General features: G+C 39.7%; 1 protein-coding gene and 2 long non-coding RNA genes across 3 annotated transcripts in view; 1 reads left to right on the top strand and 2 right to left on the bottom strand.

Annotated features, from left to right (window-relative positions):
- The window catches only part of DIP2A (disco interacting protein 2 homolog A), a 117,753-nt gene that overhangs the window by 5,810 nt on the left and 98,777 nt on the right, over positions 1 to 13,166 (bottom strand). The window contains 9 exon segments of the mRNA XM_040561434.1: positions 2,200 to 2,323; positions 4,966 to 5,140; positions 5,799 to 5,873; positions 6,354 to 6,411; positions 8,159 to 8,220; positions 9,397 to 9,426; positions 11,351 to 11,469; positions 11,472 to 11,520; positions 12,666 to 12,834. Of these exon segments, the coding sequence (XP_040417368.1) occupies positions 2,200 to 2,323; positions 4,966 to 5,140; positions 5,799 to 5,873; positions 6,354 to 6,411; positions 8,159 to 8,220; positions 9,397 to 9,426; positions 11,351 to 11,469; positions 11,472 to 11,520; positions 12,666 to 12,834 (861 nt within the window).
- On the bottom strand, positions 2,475 to 3,796 carry LOC121072150. Its single transcript, XR_005821032.1, has 2 exons — positions 3,651 to 3,796; positions 2,475 to 3,326 (listed from the first exon to the last, which is right to left on the bottom strand). It is a non-coding gene; the product is annotated as an uncharacterized LOC121072150 (long non-coding RNA).
- On the top strand, positions 5,802 to 12,840 carry LOC121072149. Its single transcript, XR_005821031.1, has 3 exons — positions 5,802 to 5,935; positions 7,524 to 7,617; positions 12,761 to 12,840. It is a non-coding gene; the product is annotated as an uncharacterized LOC121072149 (long non-coding RNA).

Here is a 13,166-nt window from a genome sequence, read left to right as displayed (position 1 = left end):
CAGGGTTGGTGACTCCAACACTTCCCTGGGCAACCTGTTCCAGTGCCTGACTGCTCTTCTGAGAAGAAATGTCTCCTAATTTCCAACGTGAACCTCCCCTAGCACAGCTTGAGGCCATTCCCTCCAGCCCTATCACTAATTACCTGTGAGAAGAGGCCGACCCCCAGCTCCCCACACCTTCATTTCAGGTAGTTGTAGAGAGCAATAAGAGCCTCCTCTTCTCCAGACTAAACAACCCCACCTCCCTCAGACGCTCCTCATAGGACTTGTGTTCCAGGCCCCTGACCAACTTCGTAGCCCTTCTCTTAGCACGCTCCAGGGCCTCAATGTCTTTCCTGTAGTGAGGGGCCCAAAACTGAACACAGTACTCAAGGTGCAGCCTCACCAGAGCCAGGATCATCCCTCACTAGGTCCTGCTGGCTGCACTATTCCTGATACAAGCCAGGATGCCATTGGCCTTCTTGGCCACCTGGGCACACTGCCCACTCATGTTCAGGCGAGCATCAGTCAGCACCCTCAGGTCCTTTTCCTCTGCACAGCTTTTGAGTCACTCTGCTCCAAGCCTGCAGCGCTGCATGGGGTTGTGGCCAAAGTGCAGGGCCCGGCACTTAGCCATGTTGAACCTCACCCCGTTGGCCTCTGCCCATCGACCCATCCTGTCCAGTTCCCTCTGCGAGGCCTTCCTACCCTCCGGCAGATCAACAGTTCCCGCTACTTGGTGTCCCCTGCAAACTTACAGAGGGTGTGCTCATCCAAAACATCAATAAAGATATTAAAGAAGATGGGCCCCAACACCAACCCCTGGGGAACACTGCTGGTGACAAGTTGCCAGCTGGATTTCACTCAGTTCACCACCACTCTCTGGGCTCAGCTGCCCAGCCAGTTTTTAACCCAGCAAAGAGTGTACCTGTCCAAGACATGGACTGCCAGCTTTTCTAGGAGAATACTATGGGAGACCGTGTCAAAGGCCTTGCTGAAGTCTAGGTAGACTACATCAACAGCTTTTCACTCATCCACCAGGCAGGTCACCCATTCACAGAAAGAGATGAGTGAGGTTGGTCAGGCAGGACTTGCCTTTCATGAGCCCATGCTGACTGGGCCTAATCCCCTGTTGTCCCTGCCAGCTCCTGGGCTAGAATCCGTCTCCCCCTTTGAGACAGGTGGGACCCTTGGGCAGCCATCAGGCCAGGTGCTGAGTAAGCCTCCCCATGATCAAAAAAACCCAAATTCCTGAGATGGCACCATCCTCTCAGCCATGTATTGATCAGCTGGGCCTTCCAAGTCCGCTCAGTATCCATCCCTGCCACTGAAGGGATAGAGGAAAACACCACCTGCGCACCCACTCCATCCACTAACCGCCCCAGTCTCCTGAAGTCCCTTTTGATGGCCTTCAGGCTTCTCTCAGCAATTTCACAGCTGCCAGCCTGAATTATCTAATAATCGGAGGGGTGATCAAGGTCAGGAAGTTTCCTGGTAATGTCCCTGACCCAGGCCCCAGGTAGGCAGCAGACTTCCCAATGGGGAGGGTCTGGCCGACATATGGGGCCGTCTGCTCCCCTCAGAAGGGAGTTGCCTACGACCATTACCCTTCTTTCCTTCTTGGTGAAGGAAGTATTGAGGCGTGGAATCGACTTCCTTGCCCTAGACAATCTCCTGTGTGACTTTCCTCCACATCCTCACCACCCTGAAGACAAAGACGCACAATAATTACAACAAGCAAGCACTAACACTTTGAGACTGAAGAGGACCTACAGCCAAATGGCATATATTGTCTTATTAGTACAAAATGAGAATAATATATGTTAGAAGATATCATTCTATGATTCAAGAAATCCTAGAGATGTACAACATCCAAGGGCATACATTCTGACCACTAAGAAAATCAGCAATACAACTTGGAAGTATTCTCCCACCCTGTTCATATTATGCCCTCTCCTTGTCTTTGACTGAAGATCAAACTCTGATGAAGGTGTGGAGTTCTTTATTGTTGTTATTTTTTGTTTGTTTGTTTGAGTGGTACAAACAGGTGTTATATTTCAGTTATTCTCACTGCAGTATTTTCTAAGCAAGGCTTTAGTAAGCTCAACTCTATAGCTTGCTATAGACAACTAACTCAATCTAGCTTGCTGTCCTGTAATATTTGATTCCTTCTACTTTGGAAGATATAAAAGGATACAGAAAAATAACTGAGACTCTTACCATTCTGCAATGCTCTTATGTGCTCTTATTACAGATGTCTCTATATCAATGGGGTGGTACCTCATTCCTCTGAGCTCCAGTGTTTCATCCAAAGAGCCTACGACATATAGGGCATCGTGCCTCTCTGCAACAGAACACAGACATTCCAAACATCAACAGATCTGAAGAACAGACATCCTCATTTGTACGTGCTTATTCCTGATGTTCTAAGACATTCCTGGTGCTTCTGAGGAGAAAGAGTCCATAATACACATCATGCACTACCATTTTTAAAGAAGAAGAAGAATTGTGAGGTCATCTAACACTTCTGTCTATTGACTCAAAGCAAAATAAACCAGACTAAAAATAATTTCTGTTATCCAGTTCTGCCACTTCTCTTATATAACGTGATCTCAGTTCACAAAACAAATCAAAATCCATCTTTTCCTCCCACTATTCTTACCAAAGAACGTCTCTCCTATCAAAAGATTTCCTTTTTATTTTTTTAATTTTTAAAGAATTTATACCCACTTGTTCTCATGACAGCAACATTCTTCTCAACTTAAGTTCCCCACAATTAATGAAGAGAACAAACCTATTGCCTTAGCTTTTCTAGGTTAAACACACAAAGCTCTTCTAGACCTTACAGAACATGCTCTCCAAACTGACATAGTCATCCTGTAACTCTGACCAGAGAAATTGTTCTTTTTTTTCTGTGCCTGTTTTAGAATTCTGCTCAGTCATGTAACTTGAGACTAAAAACATGCTGGGCAGCAGCACAATATTTCATCCACATTTGCTAATAATGTTGTAATTTATGACAGCTGTTCTCTCAAATGCTAACAAACTTAAGGACAAATGACATTGTTCCACAGCAGGAAAATTTTTATGATGTGTGATTTTTCAGAAAGCTCCAAGACACAAAAAAGTGCTGTAGTAATCTAGTGCCTTGCCATCTGCAACTTCTCTTTGTGAACGTCTGCTTGCAATTCCCCTTTCTTTCCACTACCAGCTTTCTCCAGAAGAGGGAGCCATTCCACTTTGAACAGCAAGAGAAGGACAACTCTGTCAGAGCATCCGGTTCAGAACCAGCACTAAAGCAGCAGTACAATGTGCCCAGGAGAGGTCAGGTAACTACCCTAGAAAATCTGAAAGTGAAGAAGGTAAGAAAAGCTTGAGCACCTCATTTGAGCGGTTTCTAACATGATCTACCAGCTCTAAATGGGAAGATAACACTAAATTTTTTTCAGGGACCTGGATCTACTCTACAACAGCTCGCACTCATATCCTGAGACCACATCCGTTTAATGCTTCAAGAATAGACTCAGGAGGGGCTGGCCATCACAGAACAGCTCAGTGTACTAAGTGGATTGAACAGGTGGAGGCCTGGGGCAAAAAAGGGGCTTTTCTGTACAATGGGTTTAGCCGTGGGTAGAGAATACACGAATCTCTGATGAAGATTGTTTCTTTACCGGAATGCAGAAAGTCTGCAGAAGTTGCTATGGAGGAGATTGAATTAGGGAGCTGCAGGGACTTCTTCAGCTGGAGCAACAGCAACCACCTTTTCTGTTCTCAAGAGCCCCAAGGAGACGGAATAGCACACCAGAACAGTAGACTGGAAGATCTTTTGGCTGATTCTTAATTTTTTAATCTTTTAATTTAATTTTAATTAAATTTTTTAATCTTTTGGCTAACTTCTTAATGGCTGATGTAACAGAGCTACATCACAGACAAATTCTGAGCCCTAAGCTAGTATCCACATTAACAGATAGGGTAACTCCTCACCAAAAGGCTGAGTCTTCAACAAACTGCTCTCCTTGCTCACCCTTCTTTATTCACATAATGGAGAAATAAAGGTAGGAGTGAAGCATATAGGGTCCCCCAAATAGACATTTATATTCCAGAAGTGGAAAAAAAATGTTTTTCTGTCTTGTACCATAGGTGATTACAGGAACTGTAAAAGGTATCTGTGAACCCCCTATTTATCCAGTGACAGCAATGAGGGGGAGACAGACACTAGCAATAGAGATACCACCATTCATTTAAGTTCAATCACAAGCAATGGCAGGTACATTGCTAATAAGTGATAAGCATTCAAATTCCTTTTCTTAGGATGTTTAGAAACATATATATATATATATATTTTTTTTTAAAGCATGATAATCAAGAGTTATACCTATTCCATATTCTGTCTAAACAGCAAATGGAGCAGTTTTTCTTCCATCTGTGTACATTTCTCAAGTTTAGACACTGTGGTTTAAATTAGAAAAAAAAAAGAAAAAAGAGAAAAAAAAGGAGACGAACACTATTTATATACTGGAAAAAAATTAAGGATAAGTTACTCCTCTAGACCTTTCACTTCTGAAAGGCTGGGAAATCGCTGATATTTGTGCAAGTCCTAAAACTGCTGAATGAATTATCATTATTAGTATTATCTAGATCAGCACTGAAATACTGTATTCTCTCTGTAAGGAAAGAGGTTTACACAAAAAGTAAGTAGAAAGGCTCTCGTGCTCTTAACAAGCGTGCTCATAGTATTTTGTTTAAATGGAAATAAAGAGGATCCTACTTTCTAAATGAAAAGCGCATTACAAATTTCTCCTTCTGCATGATTACCCAGTATCATTATAATCAATGAATATGTACAGAGTAAAGATTCCTGTTATATTCAGCACTACTCTCTTATGGAAGCCGGGATAAACTTGCAGGACAACTTACTCTTTGCTAGCTCAGCTATCCCAATGAGTTTCAGCACATGCTTCTCTAAGTGTATTTGTTTCCTCTCACCTCCACTAGCATCAGTAAGTTCAGTTCTGCGCAGAAAGCCAAGGTATCCAGTCCGAGCCCATATGGTCTGAGTGTCTCCAAAACTCAATCGAGCAGTAAAGTGATCAGCGTGCAGTGCTTCTTCTCCATACACTGTGTAGTAACCAGTAGCATTATGCGGACTACTCACCCATATCTAGGGGATAAAAAAAAGAAAAAAGAAAAAAAGAAGGGAACTATTCCAATATAAATATAGGTTATTTTGCCAGATCTGGGCAGCATAATTTATTGATTTAAATGACAGGAGCTGTTTTATTAAAATAATTAACTTCTGCCTCACAGTAAATGACTAGGAAAAAGGATTGAAAAACATTTTACATACATGTAATTGGGGATGGTCAAGAGAAAAAATGAACTAGGCATTTGACATACTGGAAAGGGACACCCACCAACCAGCTATCTTCTATTAGAAGGGCATCTTAATAAGCACAAATCCAAATGTATATAAAACACAGATTAAACCAAGCGGCAAATTACCTCATTACTACTATCCACTGATGGAGTATATAATGATACACAGTACCTACTCACTGCCTCATGTAACTACCAATCAGACACAGACTAGTTAACTGATACCACCTGGTCCTGGCATGCAACAGTTTGGCACAGGAGGGAGAAAACCATGCAGACGTTCACATAAGTATGTGAACCATTCCACCTCTCTGCTGAATTCATTTCCTTGCCACATTAATTTGATTGTGGCTGTCTAAGTATGACATGCATTTATCTACTAATATTTATCTATATATTATATCACTGCTGATAAACAAAGTATGAGGTATCGGAAGCTTTACCTCTCCTAAATGCGAGTCTCCCAGAGGTCCCTTGGTTTCTGTGTGTGCTATGATGACCTTTACTCCTGGAAGAATCTTCAACAGGAAACAAATGTTTAAAACTGAAGTTAACAGAAGTTGAATTCATCAAAAGAAAGGTAAGTTAATAATGCAAAGCCACAGAAGTCAATCCATCCAATTCTTCCCTTTCTACTCTTTACTCCATGGGTATCAATCAGTTCTTCCTACTAAGTTGTTCAATCATTTAAATTCTAAGCAGCTATTTTGCAGCTTGTATTTAGCTACAGAGCTGATCTTTCACACCTGAAAAATGCCTTGTGTGAAGGCCTGTGATTTTTTCAGCTACAGCAACATATGCTACCTATTCCTTCATTTTACAATCCTTGCTTCGCTTTTGTCAGCTGTTCATGTCATGCCCTCTCTAGTGCCTCTCCTAGATAGACTGTGATTAGTGAAGCACATTCAGTCTGTCATTGCACAGACTCTGTACTGAGAGAAACAGTTCACCACCCAGATAGGGACAGTGAGGAAAAAGGATTGCTCTCAGTCTCTCACCTTCCCAGACTCCATAAGTGGCAGACTGTGTGGAGAACCTCTCTCTACCAAACGTACCCTGAGAAAATAAAAGAAAAATGCATTTGTACAAATATCTATGAACTTAAATAAAAGTTAAATAAACTTAAATAGACATGTTTCATGATATCCAGTGTCATCCTATCCTGCTGCACGGATATCATGAAACACGTCTATTTAAGTTTATTTAACTTCTTACACTCAGATATTCACAAGATAGTTAAGAGTTTCTAGCTGTCTTCAAGACTTCAGTATTAGCATTCCCTTATATCAAGTTTCTTTTAAGAATCAGAAACTCATCTCTCCAGAGAGATGAATAACTCATTCCAGAAGAGCTTTAAGGTTGCAGTTTCACCAGCATTTTTTACTTTCAACATCTTTATTGAACTCTCCTGGACCTCTGCTTGCCACACTGAACCATAGCAGCACCAGCAGGAATTACAAAAAGTAAGCATCAAGAAACCTAAAATGAAGGAAGTGACATTACACTGTCCATTAGTGGCATAACTTATGAAGATATCACAGTTGCAGAAGGAGCAAAAACTAAGTGCAATAGGAGAGGCATACAAGAGAAACGGCTCCTATACATTATGCATTATTTTACTATCCCAACACACACAAGCTAGAACTGATTAGCACAGTGGGAGCTTTGAGTCTATGGCTGAACTTAACAATATATCTCCGGCAAATCATAGTGCTATATTAAATAAAGAAAAAATGAGCAATTTACATTGATCTGGTCAAACGCCAGATCAAGATCATGCACATGATGCTTGTTTTCTAATAACTAAGATTCAACCTTCCAAAAATTACAGAACAGTAGTCAAAAAAGCTGCCAGTTAAGCCCCTGATTCAAAGTTATCAATTAAGAAAAAAATATTTTTATATCGATACCAAGTATTGATATTAAGTTTCTTAAAATAAGTACAGAAACAAATATATAGATGTATGAACACTACTAAAATTCGTCTGAACTTGGTAATGCCAGCAATTTTCAGCTAAGTTAACCAAGAGACAAGATAATGCAAAAATTAAGACTACAGAATTAAGACTGACAGAATGTATCCTCAAGATTCCAGATGATGTTTGCATGTTCAGTCTGAAGAAAAAAAGTCTAAGTACAGCTAACTGTACTTTTTTCACTATTTCAAGGATTGTTACAGAGAAGATGAAGCCCGATTACTCGTGAGTTGTACATCATAAGGAGAAGAGGTCAGGCACATAAGCTGCAAGAAAGGAAATGCCAGTAAGAAATTTATCTTCCTACAGCTGGATGTCAGCCTCAGGACACATACCCAGAGAGGAGGGAGATCCCCATTCTTGGAGATTTTCCAAACAAAACTGGTCCTGGCCCTCAGTAATGCAATGAAGCCTTGGAAGCTGGCCCTGCTTTGAGCATGAGGGACGTCCTGAGATCCTGCCCACCCAAATCTTTCTGTGATTCTGTGACTAACCAACCAACTGGCAAATCACCTTTTGCTGGTGGTATGGTTAACTACGAAACAGCTAATGAGTCTGGATTATAGAATATGGATGAGCAGACAGCAACTTAGGTGGGGGTCTAAAAAGGAAGAGCAGAACAAGTGATAGAGGAGGAGATACCGGACCACCTCTAGCACACAGTCATCATTAAAGGATTCTCTAGGATGGGAGTTCCTTTTAATTCAGTGATGAGGAATTAGCTACTGCCAAGAATATCTCAATATACCAGGGTGATTACAACATGGCTGAACTTTCTCCTCTGCAGTCATTTAATGGTTAATGCTTTACCATAACATAATCTGTACCTGTCATGTCGAAGTGCTCTCATATCTACATAGACCGTTGTTGGATCTGGTCCTGCTGTTCCCTATGAATACAAAGGATGAAACAAAATCAACAGAAGCCAGAAAATCCTATTTTCATTTTCATGTCCACATAAATTCAAAAATTCCTCTCCCTCTTATACTGACACTTATAAAGTACTGTCCTAATCTACCAAAAATATAGTCAAAGTAGTCACCCTCTAGAGTGACTGCCATAAAGCATTGATGTTTTATGCAATTATATGACAATTTCAGAAATGTTTGAATTTTACAATAGAAATTAGTAAATTTATTAGTAGAAATTAGTAAATCAATGCACAAGTGAAATATGTATATATACAGCTAAACCTTTAAGTTTACAAAATTTTTACAAAATTACACCTCCTTTAAGAACACTACATAGCAAGTGCAAAGTACGTAAGCATAAACCTACATGGGCATAACCCCTTTCCTAAAGCTCAGCTGTTCTACTTCATAAAAGTTTTGCTAACTTTGAAGAAAAAAACATTCAACTAAACATACCTCTAACCATCCGCTATCTTTTCAATGCTCCTGCAAGTAATGGCCTAGACAGAGGCAGACATCTTGCAGTCAGAAGATAAACCTTCTGACCAACTCTGGAGGAAGGTCAGACTCCTAAAATAAATTAATTTCCCAACATGGCAACAGGGGACTTTTTTTCTTTTTTCCAGCATAGTTTAATCTCAAGGCAACTAGAAACTACTGTGAAATGCGTATTTAAGCTAAAAATGTAGGCAAAGAGTCAGTGATTATTCTCTCCCGTGCAGGGAAACATAGCATAGCTGCTCATTTTAGAAGGTTTGAAAAATGAGGCTGCTTTGTTATCTGCTCCAGAGCAGGGAGCTGGAGAACGGTAAAATGTCTTTATAATGGCATTGCTTTCTAAATCTGTAGCACTGCTAAGGCTCAGGGAAACTGATGGCCATACCAGATTGGCATTATGCTGTTTACTTTTTAGGAAGATACCACTCATTAACATCATTCTTTGCTATAGCCCCCTATTGCACGTTTGAGAAAGAGGTTTTGTACTTCAGCTACAAGCGGTTTTTGTGGGGAAAAAAAATCACTTCTTTAGAAAAAAAAACACTTGACCTCTTTCAAGTGAAAACTCCCTCAAATAGGATACATTCTTTATAGAGTTATACCACTGAACCAGACTGACTTTAGGACAGTACAAGCACACACATGCATCACTATACCTGCTCAGCCAGCTTGCCCAGCCTGTTTGGCTGACAGTGGGACCACAAACAGAAGTAACAGAAGCCATCAAAGTGTGTGAAACAGTGAAAAAGGGGAAGAAGAAAATACAAACAAAGAGGCACTGGAGACATAAGATACACACAGTAAGACAGAAAACAAAACTCATACTGTTTTAGAGTGAAAAGAAAATTCCCATTTCAGATTACTTAAAAGCCTGGCGTTTTAAAGTGGTTCACTGGGAAACATGCAAGTCCCAGTAAATGAACAAGAAGAGGCTTAAGGCAGATCATACATAATGTCTGCTGTCCTATCGTAAATCCCTCCTCCGTCTGCAAGTATCTAAATGCTACTTGTAACTTCAGAAATAATTTCTCAGTAGACCAGTCCAGTAAGGTGGTAAAAGTTGTTATTGATTTATTTGCATGCTAAATTGTATCAAATATTCAGTTTAGCTACAAATCTATTCATTTAAATTCAACAACATAAAATGTCAAATACAGTTATTGCTTTGGAAGAATGTGGGAAAGGGTAAAAGTAAACTAAAAAAAGAATGAAAACAAAGATAAAGAGGTATAAAAAGCGGAGAAAGCTTAAATGCCCAGAAGTCCTACATTATTCACAATTATCCTGGAATACTCTCCTGGAAAAAATGTTGGTTTGGTTTGGTGATTTTTTTGTTTGTTTGTTTCTGTTGTTGGTTTTTTGTTTGTTTGTTTTCTTAAACTAGCATAAAGCAGAGTATTCTACCATAAAAGAGACTGACGATTTCTCATATTGCTGCTTGTGAATTATCAGAAGTTCTTGATATCAAGATAGAATAGCACAGTGTTATTCTAAGTATGGTCTTCTAGATTATTAAGGCTGCTCTTAGATTACTGTCATAGGTATGTGCCTCCAAGTTAGACTGCACAGGAAGCTCTTACCTGGCCCCAAACTGATATTTTTCTACTTAGTTTGGACGGTTTGAACAATAGACAGCCATCATAATATTTTTAAATCCTTTTTCAGACAAGCCATTCAGAAAGCTATTTTTTGACCCCTGGCATCTGAAATATTCTATTCAAGGAATTTACAGTCTTTCTTCACAGTCTTCTTCATTTCATCTATATCCATATTTTTTCTATTTTTCTACTGATTCATAAAATCACTCTGGCCATATTTCTTTATAACTGGTTATCTAGAGGGTGTTAATCTTTTCTCCTTTAATATGTGTAAAAAAATAAAGAAACTAAATGAGCAGTTATGAATGACAACATATTTAAGAAGCTGTTGGTTAAATTACACATACGCGATTAGTGTCAACTGAATACTAAGCTATCAAAGACAAGTCTGGACAACTGCATGTCACTGTCTTCAGTCTGTGAAGCGGGGCTGTGTAATACACATGCCTATTCTCCCTCTCAAAGCTTCCCATTTTATACCTTTAATTGAAAAAAAGTCCAACTCTCATATGACGTGAGACAAACATATTTGCATGTTGATAGTGCTCATTTGAAATCTTTCAAAGTGAAAAGAAAACTGTCAACCTTGACAGTTTTCCTGGGTCTTTGAGGTAAGAGTTTTTATTTGAGGCACTCTTATCTTCATTTAATTCTACATATACATCAGCTATTTTTCAACAGGCAAAATGAATCACATGAAAGCTGAAATTGCATTGCTCAAAATATTTACCATATTTATGAACAAGAAGATGTGTATTTAATTTAGTATTGCTCCTGCATAGCAGAAAGGAAACAAGTTTTGTAATGCTGATCCTCCAAATTAGACAGGCAAATCAATACTATCATAATCCACAACTTCTAAGCTTATTCAACTTGGTGAAGAAGCAGCAAGCAATGGAGCTCTAGATTATGTAGTTTATTAGAAAAAAATAACACAGAGCTGAACATGACTTCCTATAAAGTTCCCAGAGATACTGTGTGCAAGTGTAAGAAATAAGCAGTTTAATCTCACCTGTAAGCAAATTGCTACGTTGACCCTGCACCCAAATGTAGTGCTCACTGCACGAGCAGAGAGGCCCAGGTCTTTGAATAACTTAGAGAAAGACTGTGTTAATGTAATCCTTGGTCTCCCTCTGCAACCACCATGCATGTTCGCACACAGGACAAGTTAACTCCTTTCATCTGGAGATTAAATAAAGAAAACAATACATTTTAAGTCTGAAATCAGCATTTCTACAAATCAGCATTTTAATTTGTGGAACTGGCTGTCTTTAAAAACTGACACGAATTGGTTAAACAATATGGACACAGACTGCATTAAGTTTGGCTCCATCCAAGCAGGACAGCCCTCTAAAACTGTGCCAAGCAGTTTTGTGGCACAGTGTGATGCACAAGACAGAAACCACTCACATCACATAACTGTGATACAGACACTCATCATTTTGAGCTGAAATAGCACAAAACATTATTGTGTCTCAGGAAGGGGCAGGCATCCACATGAAGCTCACAAGATGCCTGCTTGCTCCAAGTGCTACACAGTTCAGAATAAAGGAGAGCACTCAAGATGTTATGAACATCATCAGTATCAATATGAAACCACAGCAACTGGATGTGGGCCAAGATTCCCTTCAGTGAGGTCCAGGAGAACAGAGGAACAGAAGTTTTTGTTTGTTTGTTTGTTTTGTTTCTATACTGAGAATAAGCACAATGTAGCTGCCTTCCTGCGCGCAACAAGCTGCCAAACATTCCCAGCAGAGGTCCTGAGCAGCTTAGTTACTAAAGCCATGGAAACTCTCCTACGACTGAGACAGAAGTGCTTTCTCAAATCAATTAAACTTCAGTTAAGAGATTTCCCTCAAAATAAATGGGTGTAAAGTGTGTAATTACAGCCGTTAGGAAGATTACATCTGTTTTAGAATTCAATACTGTTTGTGTGAGAAGACCCAAAAGCAGGTGAGACTTGGCAAGTGTGGGGTTGGGCAGGCAAGGGGGTGAAGGTTTTTTTTTTTTTTTGCATGTGTGTTTGTTTTGTCTGTTTGGCTGGGTTTTTATTTTATTTTTGCCTTCCTAAGTATTTTGTCCAAAATTTCAGAAATACCCAGCAGCACAGAGGAGGCAAATAAACAGTTGAGAACATAAGATGTCTCCCCCTCAGAAATGCAAGAGATGAAACTTTCAGCAATCACAACATTTCCGGAAAAACAAGTGATAATTAAAAGCTCTCAAAGAAACACTTAGAGGACCATGTTCTACAGGACAAAATGAAGTATTTTTAGGAAAATACATGTATTTGTATGTCAGCGTGCTGAAAAGACAAGTCCACTTACCCGCAGCATGTCAGTCTGTGTTCCAAGCCCTTTGGTGCACATCTCCATCACCGAGTACGAGCAGAAAGTGACACGCACTTTGTATTGACTTACAGCAGACAACCAGAGAGACACATTGCTCTCCAGTTCCAGAGGAGGGACAAGAATAGATTGATGACCTGAATATACACTAAGGAAAAGAAGAAAACAAGCATGAAAATTTCAAGCCATCATAAAAAGTGAGAAGTTACATAAAGACAAAGGGAAGCAAACAACTACAGGAAAAGTGAGAGCTTGATATCTATATGAACTTCAACTCATCTCTTTAGAAAGCAAGCGTCTCACTGGGTTTTCAACTGATTAGTTGGCAAGGCACTATGGGTTAAAGTTAAGCCACAAACTTTAAGGTGAACTTATCTGTCCTGCAGTAAGTTGCATTGAACTACAGGCAAATAAATTCTCAATGCCTTGAAATTTAGGCAACTTTTCATTTTCACATATGTAAACTACAGTAAGAGAGAG

Source organism: Cygnus olor, chromosome 6 (genome assembly GCF_009769625.2).
Source record: "Cygnus olor isolate bCygOlo1 chromosome 6, bCygOlo1.pri.v2, whole genome shotgun sequence".
Lineage (NCBI taxonomy): Eukaryota > Metazoa > Chordata > Aves > Anseriformes > Anatidae > Cygnus > Cygnus olor.
The sequence above is the reverse complement of the archived record's forward strand: the minus strand, read 5'-3'. Positions and strand labels throughout refer to the sequence as shown.